Source organism: Electrona antarctica (assembly GCF_951216825.1).
Source record: "Electrona antarctica genome assembly, chromosome: 8".
Lineage (NCBI taxonomy): Eukaryota > Metazoa > Chordata > Actinopteri > Myctophiformes > Myctophidae > Electrona > Electrona antarctica.
In genome coordinates, this window is record NC_136789.1 from 15128906 (window position 1) to 15148588 (window position 19683).

The 19683-nt window shown below is 41.9% G+C and overlaps 1 protein-coding gene across 4 annotated transcripts in view; it reads left to right on the plus strand.

Moving 5' to 3' along the window:
• Positions 1-19683, plus strand: part of ntm (neurotrimin) — a 555361-nt gene that overhangs the window by 390055 nt on the left and 145623 nt on the right. For 2 of the 4 annotated variants that reach the window (XM_079508855.1, XM_079508853.1), the window contains one exon: positions 6329-6419. In XM_079508855.1, coding sequence (XP_079364981.1) covers positions 6376-6419 — 44 coding nt within the window. In that variant the 5' untranslated portion in view covers positions 6329-6375. Of the gene's footprint in view, positions 1-6015; positions 6420-19683 lie in introns of those variants that run through there. The other 2 variants (XM_079508852.1, XM_079508854.1) reach the window with 1 other exon arrangement.

Here is a 19683-nt window from a genome sequence, read left to right on the forward strand (position 1 = left end):
GATGTAGTGTGGAGGTTGGAGGAACACCATTGCATTCTGATTGTGTGCCAGTTGGAACAGTGGTGTGGGCCACAACCACTGTCTTCACACTTCACAGTCACTTGGCCACAATGCTTTTCCCACCATGCTTATCACTGCCGTTGGCTGACTCCTAATTATTGTTTTTCTCCAGGAGTTGAAACCCCAAAGTCTAGCACATCTTGTCCAGCCATCACCAAGTGTGGCGATATGATTATACAATCACTTAGAATACAATGGGGAAACCTCACAATAAACACCTTCAAGTTGTCATCTTTTCACCAAGCTCCCTTGAGAACCAATTATCCTGCAAACATAATTTTACACTGAGAAAAACTGAAATCAACAACATGTTGGTGAGTGTATCGTCAAGACTTCTCACCATTGCCATGCGTATAGGTCTGACTGTGTCTCCCTCAAACCTGCAAGGTGATATTTCATTAGTCTTAGTCATGACTAAGACCTCATTACCCAAGGTTCCCTTGTGGACAAAGACAGTCTTAAAGATGGAGAATGACCATCTGGAGCTCATCAACAGAGGCTCACAGTGCAGAACTGCAGAGATGCCTATTTAACTCATCTTCCAAAATGTGCTGTCCCAAATAACTTGACACAAAATATTACTTCATTTCATGCACATCTGCTGTATATCCATGACAGTAGGCACATCAGTTTGTGAAAGTTATTCTGTAAAAGATGGAGCCAGTTTTCATATAACTCTTCTGTTGTCTGTTAATGCAATGTTCATGTTTGAATATGCTGTAGCAGTGTTCTCCCTGTCATTGTGCAGGTGAAACAGGACACAATAACTTTCAGTAATAACTATAGTAATGCAAATTGCCAGGGATGTAGCCCTGTGCCTTCTGACAATGATCTCTAGCATCCCTATTCTGGGGGAATGTCATATTAGGCAAAAATTCACCGAAAATGGCCAATCTACAAGCTCACTTCACAATGCGACACAATGTGAGCTTCTAGAAAGGCCATATTTGTCGATGGCAGTAAATGAGAAGGTGACTACATTCATAACCCTTGATATTGCCCCATCATCTGTGCCAATAAAGAAATTGTATGGGAATTAGTTACATAAGGCAGAAAATGGATAGGTTTAGATCAGTGGGTACACCGAGTACCACCTGAGAAACTATTTGGCTCTTCAAATACCAATTTTCAATTAAATTCACATAAATTCAATTAAATTCAAAGGAGCTTTATTTGCATGAGAAAACATATCTTTACATTGTCAAAGGAAAGCAAGTTGTAAAACTATAATACAATCATTTGAAAATGGGGAGTTATACAGTTTGGGGGAAGAGGGGTACAGTATTGTGTAGACAGAGCTATGTAACATTGCGTCGTTATATACATGTTATATACAGGGTAGGGTATAAAGCTAATCTTTTTGCACTCATTTTGGGACAAATAGCAGCATTTTTCTCTAGTATACATATAGTATGCATGACCATCATCATCCATCACCATTCTATCATCTCAGACATTTTTGACATCTGAAACATTTTCTAAATATGAATTTAAGCACATGCTACTTCTGTCTCATTTTACTTCAGACATGCTAGGCAGCAGCTCTATTTACATGTGCAGTATAGGTGACGGTCTAGAGGTCTACTCGTTACAGTCCTTAGGGTGGTTGTACTGTATTCCATTGGCTAACCTTCTTTTATCGCAAAAGTTCACAAATCTTGGTGCTGTGTTCGCACATTGTGTGTTTTTTTTAAAAATGTTGTCATTGGTCATGTTTTCAAACTCACTTTGGGTGTGTGTAATCTGTGAGAAGTATGTGTCTCTGATGTCTTGGTATTTTGTGTGCAGTGGGTGGCGGTGCATAGTCTGTCTTCCCTTGGGAGTGGGGTCTGTCTGTATCTCTATCGCAAGGCTGGGTTCACTAACTATTCAAGGCCAGTGGTGCCGTCAGGATGTAAAAAGGGGGGGGGGGGGGTCATCACATACATAGCAGGTGCAGCTCACACCTACAGCCAGCGTACAAAGATCGATGAATTGTTGTGTATTAGCTTGTGTGACACCTTGATGAGACTGAGAGAGCAACTGCAGTTACTGCACATAGACTAAACTACAGCCAGAACGGTCATTGCAGCATAAACATCTCCTGACCACCCCTCACACTGACTGTTGAGCTGCAGTGAACCGTATTATTGGCCAGTGGATATGTATTTATTCTTACTTGGCTATTGTTCACAATCGCATCAAAGAGGCAAGCATGCATGCAGCGCTGGTCGGGAAAAATCAATAAATAAATACATCATCCCCCAATAGTGCACGCACGCACGCACGCACGCACGCACGCACGCACGCACGCACGCGCGCGCACACACACACACACACACACACACACACACATCAAGAACTTTAACTCAACACCCTGTTTGAAAAGGTTTAATTCGGGCCATGCTAAATACAAAATTAAAAGTCGTCCAGCATATCTGTGACTATTGACAATTTACAGTAAGCCTAATGAGAGTCGTGCCTGCCATGTTTAGCTCAGCATCAATCCTGCTTTTTATTTTTTTATCAATTCAAGTTAAGAAAAGCCTTCTAATGTAAGCAGATGATGGTTAAGATAAGACAAAGGCATGGTGGCACAGTTGCTAGTGCTGTTGCCTCACAGCTAGAAGGTCCTGGGTACAATAACAATTCCCGCTGTGGGCGCTGGGGGCGTGTTCTCTTCTCCGTGTCATCAGTGCCCATACCCTAGGGGACACGGGGAGTTCGCATGTTCTCCCTGTGTCCCCTAGGGTAGGTACCCTCACAAAAACATGCAGTAATCCTGTTCTCTAAACTACCTCCCCCTGGCCAGCCGGGGCGCCTGATGGAGGGGAAAGGAACTGGTCGGAATAACGTATTCCTTCCACGCGCTACGTTTGGCCGGGGAAACTCTCCCCTGTCAGGTGAAAAGAAGAAGCTTGGACTCCTCATGCATAGAAGGAAGCATGAGGTCAGTCTGCTGCCTTCCCAGGTTGGCAGAGGAAGTGTATCGCCCAGGATTAGATAATTGACACTGGGTGAATAAATGCGGTCCAAGTCTGGCAGTGTGCCGCGGGTTCAACTCCCGATCCTGACGGCCTTTACTGTATGTAAGCCCCCCCCCATCTCTCTCCCTATTTCCTGTCAGCCTACTGTCTGTCCCTCTATAAAAATATATATAAAATAAAGGCGAAAGCCAAAAAAGAAAAAGAAAAGATTGAGATAAAACCTTTATTGATCCCGCAAGGGGAATTCTGTCCCCAAAGGCACAGCAGCTACGGGGAAAAGAAAAGCTAGAGTAGAATTAGAGCATTGTCTAACTTTGTAGTACAAATGCATTGAACATAATATGTAAAAAAATATCTTTGTGTGTATACTATATCTCTATCTCTGTTCTACAGACTGTTACTACTATATACCATGGTTAAAATCTCTGCAGGGAGTTCAGCAAGTTATTATTGTTCCCATTGGTGACAGTGAATGATAGACTAAAAGAGAACCTTCAGGGTTTTTCTTAGCTCCAGGTGTCTGAGGGAAACAGTGAGCCGTCACCACAGGAGGACTTACCTGGCTGATAAATGTCTTCGGCAGAGATTAAGGCACTTATAGGCTTGTGGGGGTGGAGTCTCAATTATGAGCTATAGCACCTCTAGAAAGACGCCTGACGGGACTATATAGCTTCCTTAGGTCAAGCTGCCTGGAGATGGGTTTTTCCTGTGGGTTGATATCTCATTCCCTCTCCTAAAGAATCTAGGCTATGAAACCTAGGTGCTGTCAGGTACCCCTCCACGCACGCACGCACGCACGCACGCACGCACGCACGCACGCACACTTCCTCTGTCCTAATAATAAACTACATTGGGATATGTAGGAAATTGATACTGTATAATACTCATGCAACGTTATGTCATCACCTACTGTAACCTGAGTGTTACAGTAATAAATGAAAGTCATTCTTAAAATACTGACATTTTATTGCCCAAATTGAGATTATAAATTAAAACCCAGAATATTATTTTTCCAATTCTTGTTGAATTTGGGTTCTGTCCCAAAGCTTAGGAATTAATTTTCAATTAATTGCCAAATTATTGTGTATGCTGTCTGTGTAATGCAATGCAAAATATTGCATTACCTTTTTTACAACATAAAATTGAGAATTGCAGCAGCTTGAGCAGCAGCGTACAGTATCAATACAAAAATAGATCTCGATTATGTTCATTGCCATTCATTCGTATGTATACCATTCAAGATTATTCAGTGTATTACTCCATTCAATAATGTGTCAAATTACTTTATTGAAGGATTATTTTTTATGAAAAATGCTGAGAGGCAAACATGATGGTGTGCAGTGAATGCAGTGAATAGTGTTGAATTCAACTATTCATTGAGTAAGAATAGCAGTTGTGAATGCAGGGCTGTAAATTGTGGAAGCCTTTTTCAGGGTGGTTTTCTTTTTCTTATATCATGTTATGGATGGTAAGAGGCAGCAAGACTGCGGTGAGGCTGCTGACAGAGTCAGACAGACGTAGAGCCTCATTAGGCAAAAATGAGTAACTCTGTAGCTTTCAGTGATTGGTGCTATAAGTAAAGCTTCGGGAACCTACGTATTTCACCTAATATAATGTATTATCTGTCAAGCATTCCAAGTATGGATAATGAATCGAAAATGTGTATAGCGTCCATGCATGATCAATGTTGTGCATGGTTTATTTATTGATCAGAAGAAGATAACACTGCTCTTGCAGATCAATATATACATGGGAGATCATGGAAAGGTGGCATATTGAGAGACAATCACTCTTTATATAGGCCCATCTTTGTTTCAGGGTGATATTTGCATTTTTATCACATGTTTTTGTCTTTAATCTACTGGCTAGGCTACAAAGTCATTATTTAGCTAAACATTTTAAACACATACATATTGCAAATCGTGAAATATGCTTTTAAGTTGCTCAATTTATACAAGCTGTCTTGTAGGCTACTGCATTGGGAAATTGGTAGGACTGTCTTGACACATTGTTATTTTGGGAAGAAACTGCAAGTTATTTTTCTCTTAGCCACTGTGAGTTTGTGAGCAATCACCTGTTTGAGGGCAGCAGATACTGTGCCAAGTGGAGGGTGCACAATAAAGAGCCCTTGCAGAGACAGAGAGAGCTCTATATATATTCAGTACATGTTATGACTCATTCACATCCTTATGACACACATAGCAATTGGTTGGCTGGTTGTTGTCTACTTAGTAGGCAACAATCGTTACAATCCTGAATATATCTATCCATGATGTGTAACTCTTGTGTACATTTACCATAACTGGGTCAATTAGGTTACATTTCACTCTCAGAGTTAAATGAACACTCAGGATTTTACTGTGTATTGCAAAACTGAGATAATCCATACTGTAATTAGGCAGATAATCTCAAATCTATAATAGCATTCACAAGTGCTGCAATTTTGGCTGGCTCATATGGCATTTTAGCTCCCAAATTAAAATAACTGTCATACTGTCATTCAAGACACTATTGCCACTGCCACTGCATTGGACCGTAACTTTCTGTTTATCAGAGAGCATTATTTCACATCACAACCTATATCGCCTAAGGCTGCGGCTTCATTCATGTTGTCCCCCATGCTGTGCCACAACCATCAATGCAGCCCAACTGCAAGTCCTCTGACCACAATCAAGTCTACATAATCTCAAACAACCCATGCAAATTCTAAACCAAGTATGGTTAGCATGCCATTTAAATTGATTTAACCCCCTTATTTTAGTATTTTGCATGGTGCGCAGAAACATCACGATGGTTGAATACACTTTGGTCTTTGGACAGTACGTCACGCATACAGTATATGATGTCAAGAACTTAATTAGGCTGCTGCTGTTGTTGATGGGTGAAGTTGCATAGCCTACACTGTCAGCAATACAGGATGCTGTAGACTAGAGCGTGTCAACCGAAGCATAAACGGCAGCCCAGCAAGGAATGTACGAATAGGCGCCGGTCGAGTTATTTTTTTATTTTATGTTTTACAGTGCGCAATACTGTAGCTATATAGCTCGCGCGTCCTCGCATATACCGTCGCACCAGACAAGAAGATTTGGATTAACACTAATGAACTGGAATAAACAACCCACCCGCTCTCCACAGACAGCGACTCGCGTTGCATTAAATGCGTTTTGAAAACCGATTGTGACGTTCGACAGAACATTGGGATATTACGGGGACGAAGATGGGGGTCCGCGGACACTTTGCCGTCTTCTGGAAGTGCACGGCGTTTCTGTCTTTGAGAATTGTGCTTCTTGTTTTACCAACAGGGTTGCCTGTCCGCAGCCAGGGGGATTCTCAGTCTGACAACAAAGTGATGGACAATATCACCGTCCGACAAGGCGAGACAGTCTTTCTACGGTGAGTCAACACCTTTTCTTGCGCATTCTGCACTTTGTTTTACTAAAGTTTGACATTGGCTTTCGCAACTGCCTGGCTGGAGAAGTGATGGTGTTGTTAAAACACATGTCTGCCTGTGCCGTCTATTTCATAGTCAAGTGCACGTCTTTGTGGGGGATTTCAAAGGATTAGGCTGAACGAACACACTTCATTCGGAAAGCGACCCTCTAATCTTTGACAGCTGTTAACAAGAAACTGCAGCGTTTTAATTGTTGTGTAACGATGCGGGGCTAAAGTGGTAACGGTTTTGGACTTGAAAGAGAGCACTAGACAGACAGACACCGAGTCGCTGAGCAGCGTTGCAGGTGGAAACGTAAACATGAGCATGTAGAAATGGAGTTGGACCGGCTGACAACAACTCCCACAGGAGAAAGAGGAGCTAATGGAGGAGAGAGGGATTGGTCCCATTTATCCTGTCCGTGTTCCCCACTTCCCATTTAGCCTCTGTGTGGCACCCACACTTACTGAACACAGAACGAAGGCTTTATTAGTGTGTGAGAGACTGAGAGTTCACATATGGTATTAGTTACAGGAAGTCATTATATTTTTGCCACTTAAACTGTAACCCCATGTGGCTCATGGTGAAAAAAATAATACAGTAGTATGCAGTACAAATTAGGCCTATAGATGGATCTTAAAATTCATGTAATGTAGGTAATGTAATCATGGGTGTGATTTTATTGTGTCTGAGTAGCCTAGATTGTCAGGTGGTATCACACCAGGTAGTGTTTGCTATTCAGGGCTGTAGCTGATATGTTGCCTTACTCACAACTATCTTCCGGTTGCCCCACGACCCCCCCCCCCCCCCCCCCCGGCGTGCTTAGCACACCTGCAAAATTTGGACCCTTTTTTCCCTGACACCGACCCTTCTATAATGCAAGATCACCAATGTCTACCTCCCTGGGCTATACATACTTAGAAACCACCACAATATTAAACCACAATATATGTGCAAGTTAAACTCGTTATAATCACTGTGTGAGGATAACTAAATTGGGTCTGTGACTGTGGGGTGACAGACATACAGTCTGACATACAATAGGCTACACGTGTGCACAATTAATAAACAATGCCCTTATGTCCAGAGTTCTTACGTTATTTGGATTTTAACAGAAAGATAACGCCATAAATCACACAAAGTGAGTGACAGACTTCAACACTTGTCACGTCACTTGGCATAGTAGCACACAGCATGCAAGCGATGCATGCATGCAAACAACATGTTTCTCCAGCAGAGTTTCTAGTGTCTCATTCAACCATTCACACACACATTCATACACCGATGGCGGCGGAAACCATGCAAGGCACCAACCAGCACATCAGAAGCAATTAGGGGTTCAGTGTCTTGCTCAAGGACACTTCGACGCTAACTCTGGGAGAGACCGGGTTCGAACTGGCAGTTACCATCCAGCCACTCTACCCCTGAGCCACTGCCGCCCCTATCAACAGGCTTGCTGCCTCGCTCATTGTGTTGCCCTCAGCAACGTGTTGCCCTACACGCAGTGCCCGTATAGGTATTAGGTAACGACAGGGCTGTTGCTATACATTAGATCAGATGTGATATTTGTTGTCTGGTGCTGTGTAACATTTGATGCAGATTGTGGCTATGGGGTAAGATGAGCAACTGGGTAAATTGAGCCCATTTTGAATCGGTGAAAAACAATAAAGTAGGAGTAGGCCCTATACATTTCTTTAAAAAACAAAAACGATTGTACAGACCATATCTCCTTATCAATATAGTTTATGAAGAGAGAGAAATGCTGTGTTCCTCATTCATTTATGAAGATGAATGCGATTGGGAACAGCTCATCTCACCGACTGGGGGTAATTTGTGCCAAAGGAATACTTTTCCCTGTGATCAATAATTTGTGACTTGCATTATCTAGGAAAATGTTTGTGCACAAGATATGCATAGGAACTTGAAGTATGCCTGTGTGTGTATTGTTTCATTATTGTAATGAACATTGTACATTTCTGGCTGTGATAAAGGTAAAAAGTGGCTCATCAAAAAGTGAAGTGAAGAGAAGTGAGTGATGCAACTCTGTGTGGGAGTCCCCAGGGGGTTCACGGAAGTTCCAGACCCACATAGAATCATTGAGAAATGACAGTTTTACCATGTGGGGGATCCCCAGGGGGTCCCTGTACTGTACTGTACTGTACTGTAACACCCCAAATGAAATGAAATGAAATGATTACTATATTTACCCAGGGTATCTGGGCTAAGCTCAAGAACTTGTTTCCAGCCAGGCCCTGCTCATAGAACATTTCATCGTAGTGGTTCAATGCCTTGTTCAAGGGCACTTCAGCGGTGGTAATTTTAACGTGTCGGACCGCTGATTCGAACTGGCGACCTTCCGGTATCAAGACCGCTCCGCAATCCGTTCGGCCACCGCTGCCACAATCATCGTGTGTGTGTGTGTGTGTGTGTGTGTGTGTGTGTGTGTGTGTGTGTGTGTGTGTGTGTGTGTGTGTGTGTGTGTGTGTGTGTGTGTGTGTGTGTGTGTGTGTGTGTGTGTGTGTGTGTGTGTGTGTGTGTGTGTGTGTGTGTGTGTGTGCGTGCGTGCGTGTGTGTGTGTGCATTTACTCACTCAGCCTTTTGACCCCTCCCAGTCCAAACACCTATTCGCCTAGTTCGCCTTTTGACCCCTCTTTTAATATCAATTGATTATGGTTCACAACTGTGTTATGCGCTCATAACACGCCGGTTGCGGTACGATGAGAAAAAATAAAATAAATGAAACTTCAGCTGGCTTATGCTATATATGGGGACGCAGCTTTTAGGGTCGTAATATCTCAGATTCTTCTTTTTGTCTCAAAACAAGCTTGATTTGCGCCTCATTTCTCTAAACGATATGATCCCCAGTTACAAAATGCATGTTTTGGGTGAATTAAATAACAATCGCGGCACCCGTTACATAGCGATAATCCACTTCCTGGGTCTCGGCAAGGACTGTCTAAAGAGGACGAGACGCGAAGACCGTACGGGTGACGCCATGTTGCTTATGGTGCTCCATGGAAGGAAAGAAACATGCGCAATGGGCTATATGCAGCCAACACTTCCGTGTTCAGCTTCCTTGGTCTCAACTGCGCATGTTTCTTTCCTTCCATGGAGCACCATAAGCAACATGGCGTCGCCCGTACGGTCTTCGCGTCTCGTCCTCTTTAGACAGTCCTTGGGTCTCGGTTTCCGAGTGAAATGGATTTGTATATATTTTAGAACTAGTGAGAATGGGACATTCTGCATAATGAGGACTACTTTTAGTACTTAAGTACATTTTGATACCAATACATTTGTACTTTTACTCAAGTACATTTTGAATTCCGGACTTTTACTTGTAACGGAGTAGTTCTACATTGCAGTATTGATACTTTTACTTAAGTAAACAATTCAGTACTTTTTCCACCACTGGTATTGAAGTTATGATAATGGAAATAGAATGCATAAATTGTGCATTTTCATAATCAGTTTGGTCCAACATTGTATTGTATCGGACTTTAGTATCCTAAAAAGAGAGAAAACACAAGATCAGAATACATGACTCACTATTGTTCAATGTTTATTTCTCACTGAATCATTTAACACAAACATGGCTCAAACATGATAGGAGACTGCCAAATTTCAAAGTTTAACACTCCCTGAAACCTTTAACTGCCTTACCAGAGATTAAAATAGGGTGCATTTTGCATCCCAAAATGCAGTTTATAGTTAAGGGACGCAATAAAACAACAACCTCTGCATCCACGGGATGCACTACTGTACTACTGTAGCCTACTGTTTTTTTATTCTATAGTTTATTTTGCTAGCTTTAGTTATAATAATAATAATAATTTCTTCTTCTGTTTTCTACATGAATATAACCACATTATAACAATATAAAATGAAATGGGAGTTAAATGCTGCAATTTGTAAAAATGGCAAAATATGACTCCTAACGTCGTTGAAGTGGGATTCATAAAATACCATCCCTGCATCCCGGGACTCATTACATTGAAAACCTATTTACATCACTGCCTTACCCTTCCTTTTTATGCTCTTACTGTTCAATTTTGAACATAGATGAAAAACCTATTAGACAACATTATACGCTGTAGCACTGTATCCTTTAGGCTATCTGTCCCTTTAGTTTATACAGTTCTCATTCCCAGGTTGCGGTGGGTGGTAGAATGGTAGTATATGGGTCCCATTTCAGTCCCAAATGTCCTTCCTTTGTACATCCCATAAGTTTTTGTTTTTATTCTCTAGCATGAGAATAAAAGTACTTAGAAGAAGCAAAAACCTGCTCTGATTTTGGTACAGCAGAGTACACAAAGGCCTAATCAAAGACCATTACATTCTCTATTCAGCTCTAATGAGGCTGGATCCCCAGTTCTTAATGCTGTGTCCAGAAACCAGATGTGGCTACTTTCCAAAATCAGTCACTGTTTTTCCTTGCCACTGTCACCAAGCGCTTTCTCATGGGGGAATTGTACAGTCTTTCTTGACTCTTGACCAGCTCTATATGTAAAGTGTCATGAGTCAACCTCTTGTGATTTAGCACTAATAGGCTAAATAAAAATAATGTATTTGACTCCCAAATCAAAAATTGTCAGGTGAGACTTAGCAAAGTGACAGCAGGTTGCGATGACATGACCCAATCTGAACGCAGCTCGACTCGGGGAACATGGGAAGCACTAGACTGTTTTGCACGCTTTAGCCTGTGTGTAAGATGCCCGGCCGGGATGTGGGTGAAGTAGTCACAGGACCTTGTTTTTTTAGGGCCCTGGCAGCCGGCTGTGGTCCCAAGCAAGTATTAAAGCGGGTGTGGAAGTCAATAGTCCGACAACCTGTTCCCACAGGTGAGACAGTATAATTCTTGCCCTTCCCGGCTCTGCTCTTGGCCATGGAAGCAGGATTAGTGTTCAATTTTCACCGTCTTGCTTGGTCCAGAGAGAGAGAGAGAGAGTACTGGACTGGTTACTGGTAGTTAACTTTGCTAGCTGGACAGCTTTCGGTATCGGTGATCCAAGATTCACTCTTGCCAAAACAGATTACGCGATACGCGGAAAGGTAGATCTGTGATGGCAAGAGAAGAGCAAATAGAACGGGGCTTGAGGCCACAGGCCACTCGAGGCCTTATGTACTGTATCATAAGTGGGGTCACTGGGGTGTTAATCTGCTGACATGGCATGAACATCACTTTGAACTAAATGGCCTGGAGTGTATAAGGTGCATTTATATAGCGCCTTTATAGCTGGACTGCTTTACATAGATTAAGATTGTGCATCAATTCACCCATTCATGCACACATTCATACACCGATGCCGGAGGAAACCATGCAAGGTACCAACCAGCACATCAGGAGCAATTAGGGGTTCAGATACAAGGACACTTCAAAATCAACACTAACTCTGGGGGAGCCCGGGTTCGAACAGGTTACCATCCAGCCACTCTACCCCTGAGCCACCGACGCCCCACACGTACAAATGCCTCTTTGATGCGCCGGGGGGGCTGTGCGATATGGAGTGAGTGATATGATAAAATAAATACCATACATCTCGTTAACACAGTAACGCAATGTGGCCAACATCTGCAATTTGCTGAACTGAAAAAGTGTGTCCACAAAGTGGCATTGTCTGGCTGTTAACAAGCACCCTGTCTTTCTAGCTCTCTTGGTGGTAACTGACAAACTACAATTGCATTGTGGGAAAACTCTGAGGTGGGAGGGTAGCCAACACTGGGCATTGTATCACCTTAAATTAAAGGTGGTGTAAGTGATTTTTATTTAATTATTTTCTAAATAAGTGTTAAATAGATCTATATTCACACCGTTTCAGGCCGGGATACAAATTCAGTTTAATCAGGAGGACAGAAAACTAGCAGACAAAATTGTAATTAGTACTGTACGTCATAACATTGAAGCTGCTATATGAGTTTTCACTCCTTCTTTACTTTCCTCTATTCAAGTAGGCTAGTTCAACAACTTCTTACTGACATGATTTAGTATTTGTCCTTCTTCCTAGCTAGGCTGTTAAATGTGCCCATTATTGCTCCATGCTTTTGTTACTTTACAAAGGACTCAAGGAGACTGAAGTGCTTTCAGAAGTTTACACTTCTAAGTGTAAACTTCAGTTATGCTTTCATTAGTCACCTAGGTTGAGTGATTGAGTACCACACAGTTTAATATGCATTAGGATCTCTGGGATGCCAATCTACACTTTAACATGCTCAGTGTTAATTTAAGAAATGTACAAATGGAACCAAATTAAACTGCTACACAGACATGCACACCAACTTCCGGTGCGCCGGTAAAAGTGGTCCGTGCGCTATAAATTATGGGCACATGGATGAAATGGATTAAATCGTTTCGGGCTACTAAGGTGTTAATAAACATTTCAATCAATCAAAAAGAAAGTTAAATTATCACTCTGGATTTTGCTGTGCTCCAAGTTCCCACTCTCTCAGTGGGTGCCACTGCTTAACACATTCCGTCTGTAGGACGTGTGGAAACGTCATAGGGAATCGAACCGAGGGGTACATCCGACATGTGTACACGTCCTAGCGCATCCTCAATGATACCGGGCGAGAGAGGAATATTCTGAATCTTTTCCTTTTTTTTATTTGTCAGTTCGCCTTTCGGCTACCGTATGCTACGCTCTGGGCTCATGTTAGCTTACCGTTGATTTAGCTGTTAGCGCGGCAGAAAGAATGACTCGTCTCTCCTAATCCAGGGCGCTCTCCATGGTTTTGAACTGATCGATATACTAGTGCTTCATTTCTGCTCCTCGTCCGTCTCTCCCGCAAAATATAACGCTTTTTGGATCATATATCGTATAAATTAAAACGATAGCAATGTAAGCTAGCAATGTAAAGCAAACTTTTTTTAGCGGATTGTTTCCGGGTCGTGGGTTTCAGAGTAAAAGCGGCCATGTCTTTCCGGCACCCCAGAGCTCCTATTTTGAAGGAATCCCGGCACCGATTGTGTTAATGGGGGAAATTGTACATCTTTGTGGTTGCAGTTAGTGAAAAACGTGATGGTGTTGGCCAGTAGAACCCTTGTAGCTGTTTATCCAGGCCATGCCATTCAGGCCATGATCAGCCTTGTAGTACAGCGGATTACCAAAAAATTGTGCACTTTTTCAAAAAAGCATGAAACTTTTACCATAGTTAGATGATACCATGAGGTGTATTTTCAGATGTGGAGTCAAGTCAGATTTGACCCCTGAGGCCCGGTAGAGCATAATATGTGACCAATACCCATAACATCCTATATAAGGCAAAAAAGTCCAAATTTCATCATTCTTTAAGTAGAATGTGACATATGAAACTAGGGTGATTTCATGATGCTGAATCCATTCCAAGCATTAGTTTTGCAAAAAAACACTCATTGGGCTAAAAACGGCCAATGCCGTCATCACAAATTGATGATGCCAGCACATTTGGGCAAGTGGGCATGGCCGTTTTAAGCCCAATGAGTGTTTTTTTGCAAAACTAATGCTTGGAATGGATTCAGAATCATGCAAACACCCTAGTTTCATATGTCACATGCTACTTAAAGAATGATGAAATTTGGACTTTTTTGCCTTATATAGGATGTTATGGGTATTGGTCACATATTATGCTCTACCGGGCCTCAGGGGTCAAATCTGACTTGACTCCACATCTGAAAATACACCTCATGATATCATCTAACTATGGTAGAAGTTTCATGCTTTTTTGAAAAAGTGCACAATACCTCTTGTATTGGGGTATAAGCCGCTGTACTATTGCCATTGTCTTATGTTAAGATGTTTTGGCTGTGTTACTGTATGCTCCACGATCCATTTACCCCTCTTCCTTCCAGAGTTTAAGCCTGGAGCATTCTTGATTTGGGTTAATGCATGCATATACAGATTAAGAGCCATTCAAGTTAAAGCCTATCTCATATTGAAAACTGCATTTATTGCTTTGGTTCAATACTGTTTAGCTTGAAGTCTAAATTGTTTATTCAACACAATTTTCATATGAGCCTTTAAGCTTCTTTGGCGCTGTGAAATTGTGCTAAAACCATTGGATCATAATGCTTTGCTGTCAGACATGAAAGTCTTTCTTGTCAATCTATGTTTGCAGTTAGAGCTCTCTTTAACGAGATATTCAATTTCTTTTCCTGGCCTTGGGCCAAGATTGGAAAGGTGATAATTTGATTTCACGGAGAGATGCTAACGATTGTCGTCGTAATTCCATTACAAAGAGATGTTGCGTCATCTCGAGCCCATGTTGCCATCTTTCAGGCACACCATTTCACAGCGTCTTTATTTCTGTTGTACTAGAATGGGTTGTCATCATCACCCATTAAGCTGAATACTGTTCTTTTTACTGTATTCTATTTATTTGCAAGATCATTTTTCTCCCCAGCTTTTATCTGCTCTACCAAATACCAATATCAGTCAGATCTAACTGAAAACCTTTTGAGTTTGTCAGAAAGAGAATGGTTGTTGTTGCTATCTAAGATGTCAGAAAGAGAATGGTTGTTGTTGCTATCTAAGATGTCAGAAAGAGAAGGTTTGTTGCATTCAACAAAATGTCACACAGCATCCACAAGTAATCGACTGGCAGAATCCCCCCACTGCATGCCACAGCAGTTCCCATTATTATGTTCACATTGAACATGCTTTCTACATTCTATCTATATAAAGTTATACTATGTTACAATAAATGTATGGAATCTACATAGGCCGTACGTCCATCTGTCCGACAGACTGACTTCGAATCGACACATGTGCCATTATTGCGCCTCCGTCGCCGACCACCCGACGGAGTTGAGAATCCAGCCGTTGAGTCCGTTGGATAGGCTCCGGCGGTTGGCCAGAACCGCCGATCTGAGTGATACGGCCTTATGTAGGCATATAATATGGAGATCCGGTTGTCCAGAACCACCAATCCAACCAGTATGCCCATATGGGAATATACTGATGACATTAACGATGTCCATATATGGGCACAAAAGGGACACAGACAGACCGAGACCGTTGTGTGTGTGTGTGTGTGTGTGTGTGTGTGTGTGTGTGTGTGTGTGTGTGTGTGTGTGTGTGTGTGTGTGTGTGTGTGTGTGTGTGTGTGTGTGTGTGTGTGTGTGTGTGTGTGTGTGTGTGTGTGTGTGTGTGTGTGTGTGTGTGTGTTGAATGCTCAAAATATTAGACCCTTTAGTCATTTGACTCACCATTTAATCAGAGAATAAGAGAGAGATGTGGTTTGTTGGTGTTGGATTCTTTATGAACTCAAGCATATGCTCTGGGAATCAGCTTGGCCTACATAATAAGGCGTGCTGCATTGTTGACAAGAATAATCTCCAATGGATTATGAAGTGGGTACTCTCTGTACTCTGAACTGTGGAACAGCAACTGTGGTTGGCCACCTGTAATTTTAAGAATTGATATGATGTGCCCTTGTGTGAATGCACATTTTTTGGAATCCCAGAATAGTTTTTATTAAGATTTCTGTACTGTTGGTAATGTTCTGTATGATGGCATGCCAAATAGCACTGACTGAGCTAAACTTGGTAAATGATTGCAGGAAATTACTAGTTGGCCTGTTCATCAAAGTTTGTCATGTTCAGATAAAGTTATTTTAAAGACAGCCAAGGTTACAGCCAAACTTGCAGCTATTTGCATCAGGTCATGCTGGTTCCTATATTTAAAATATAATGCCTCATGTTGCAATAGGTTGGGCCAACCCTGAAACATCATCACTTTACTGCTGGCAATTTAACAGCATTGAAATTAATGCCAGAGGAAAAAAATAAGTAGATCTGTCTTTGGCGCCAGGATTATCGGTTTCTTGGTCTCAAGTTGCAGCATGATTGCAATAATAAACAGTGTAAGACATTGACTTACAGCTCAGATAGCATGTGTGGAGATGTGGTGTTGTGGCTAGTCTACTTAACCATGGCTGGAGTCATATTTAGGATTATCTTTAAATGTTTTTTTTGTGGCTTTCGCCTTTATTTTATTTTTTTATGGAGGGACAGACAGTAGGCTGACAGGAAATGGGGGGGAAGACATGCAGTAAAGGCCGTCGGGATCGGGAGTCGAGCCCGCGGCACACTGCCAGACTGGATTGCCAGCCAAGGTGCCTGGACCACTGAGCCGTGGCCCAGGCCATGTTTAGGATTATCTTAAAAGGTTCTCATCTCAACCTCCTCTTGTGAAATTCCATATGGTCACAGATGACACACAGGTCATTCCTACTACTCGGTGCCATTTCAGCCTAGTAACATTTTCAAAACAAAATATTGTTTTTACAGGGTTCAGCTGTCAGAAAAACATATTTGTCCAGCTTAATGCATTATTCAAATGTTTCCATTCCAAAGATGGTCATTACTCCTCGTGTAATGAAGAATATGTGTTCACATTGTGAACACAGAGTAAGATTTTAATATATTTATTTATCAAACATATTTTCAGAATTATGAAAATGTATCGATTCCCTCTCTATTTAAGCATAACAGGGGGGACATTTATGCTTTACTACATCAGTAATGCAACCTAAAACATTGAAAAAAGGCAAATTAAACAGTGATAATTATACTTCTTGTGTAGGGTTTTCCTCTCAAAAATATATGCTACTTTCTGAAGTCATTTGGCTAGAGAAATAGTCATTTACAGGTGAATTTGAATCAGCGCAACAGGGGGGACAGTAAAGTGAAGGACAATATTGATTTCAAGATTTTAAGCAGTAAAATTACATTTATCACAATTAATAACATTTGGTGAGAAGCTTTAGAACTATACTATATAATATTTAAAATTTTAGATTTTGTTTGAATTTGATTGGAAATATTTGTAATTGGAAATAACGTTGATAACATTTGTAATAAACCAACCTGCATCCGTCAAGATTTGAGCAAGTTATGACTATTTTTGTTTGAGCTGCCATAGAACATACTGTACTGTAGCCCCTCAGCAAGATTTTCGCCGGGTGAACTACATCAGAGACTCCGCCTTGAGCCATGTAGCCTTTATATATGTCTATGTGTGCGCACACACGCATGGATGCGATGCCATGACAGGCAGGCAGGTGGGCGGGCGGGCGGGCAGACAGACAGACAGACGGACGGACGGAGATGGACGGATTAACAGGGATAAACTAAACTAATAATCATCATGCACTATTACAAATGCTATCAGATGGTCACAGTCTTGACTCTTGAGTCAGGTAGAGGTTCAGAAAAGGCAGGCAGTGGCAGCTCAAAACTGATTGGAGAAATTGAGAATATAAACAAAACACTGCATGTGCTCAAATGGTTCTGGTCCTACTTGTGTGTCATCATCAGGGCATCATCAGGGCTCATTTCACTGACCGTTCCCCAACATAAGTTGTCAAATCATTGAGCCACAGTAAGGAGTTTACACAAGATAATTTATATTTAGTAACAGTCGCACGCCGGTATTGTGCACCGGAAATAGCTGATCTACTAACTTGCAGCGTGTTGTTTTTGGTGCCCGACACGGTGTGTAACCAAGGTATAAATCAATCATATTAACCCTAACTCATGTGGCTGTCTAGCTCTACTGTAATTATAATACGTCAAAAGTATTTGATTTGGACAAAGTAGCACTAAATGAAATTAGCTGTTCACAGACGGATAGGGGCGAAAAGATAATACCGACCCTGGCCGTTCTGGTCTGGCAGGGGATAAAAACAAATACAACCTTTTGAGATATATTTGTAGCCATAGCTTTCCCCTGGCTCAAGTAAGTTGTTACTGGTTTGCTGCTTTGTAGAGAGATGTGTAGAGAGCACGGGGTGAAAGACAGAACATCAAAGGGCTCAAACAGGGTGTTGAGTTAAAGTTCTTGGTGTGTGTGTGTGTGTGTGTGTGTGTGTGTGTGTGTGTGTGTGTGTGTGTGTGTGTGTGTGTGTGTGTGTGTGTGTGTGTGTGTGTGTGTGTGTGTGTGTGTGTGTGTGTGTGTGTGTGTGTGTGTGTGTGTGTGTGTGTGTGTGTGTGAGGAAACCTGCTGATTTTGTTGATCGTGACCCCATGACCTTACCTCTAGCTCCTCCATCAATGATTATATTACTGTATACGGCCCCCTCCCAATTCTAGGACAGTAGACAGTTAATGTCTACCATTATGATACTGTAATTATTAATTATGTTTACATGCATCTTTTGGGTCGGGTATGTGTGTAAAAATAATAATAATATAAAATCAATAACAGTTAATTAACCGAATAAGGCTGTAAGCTAACCAATTGCAAAATGATCCCTTAGCAAGTTAGCACCATTCCTAATTCTGTCCAATATGTGCTGCATGTTCGTCACATAGTTGGCTACCACATACTGTAAAACTTAGTTACTTGGCTATTATATAAATGATGAACTATTTGTATAATATTAGACTACTTGGGAAAAATGGGTAAAAAAAGCTTTGCATCATTGTCACAAGAAGCCCTGAAACACAGTGTTGACTAAAACACTTCGATGTAAGCTCTAAGATATGCAGTTTTTCATATTAATTCTGATATCACTGGCAGGACAGATTAGGAACCAGCTGCACATGTTTGACAGTGCTTATTGCTGACAAGCAGGATGATTCGACACTTGCAGGCCGGGGTGATTGCAAGGTCTGTCCTCTAAAAGACCCAGCCTACATTTTGACAGGCTGTTGATGTCAATGGAGGGAAAGTATGTCTCTAATGGCTGCCCCTGTCTGTCAGTGAGTGAGTGAGTGAGTGAGTCTGTGTGTGCAGTGCACGCGTGTATGTGTGTGTAAGTGCTTATCTGTGTGTGAGTGATGAGAAATTACAAAAAGGAAATTGGTATTGCTAGTGTTTTTTGTTGTTGTGTTTTTTCTGTTTCCCTGGATGCAATTTATGGATTCTGTTATTGTGTACTGTAGCCTACTAACCACTAAGACACCCTGAGGGCGAGAACACATCCGCCCGTGGGTGACGGCAGACTGCTGGGCGAGCGTTGGCTCTTTGGCATGGGGGTTCAGTTCAGTCAGATCAACATATGGAATGAATTCTGTACTGGCCATATATGGAGCGTGTCTTGAGTGTACAGGGTTTGATGAGGTCAGATCAACATGTGGAATGTCAGAACAGGTCAGCTCCATATATGGAAATCTAAGGGTGGCAGCGGGGGCAGTTGACGGGCGGGCCCGTCTAGAGTGTGAATGTCAGGTATCAGTCAAAAGGGAGACATCGAAGAGGACAATGTCAGAACAGGTCAGCTCCATATATGGATTTATGGAGATCTAAGGAT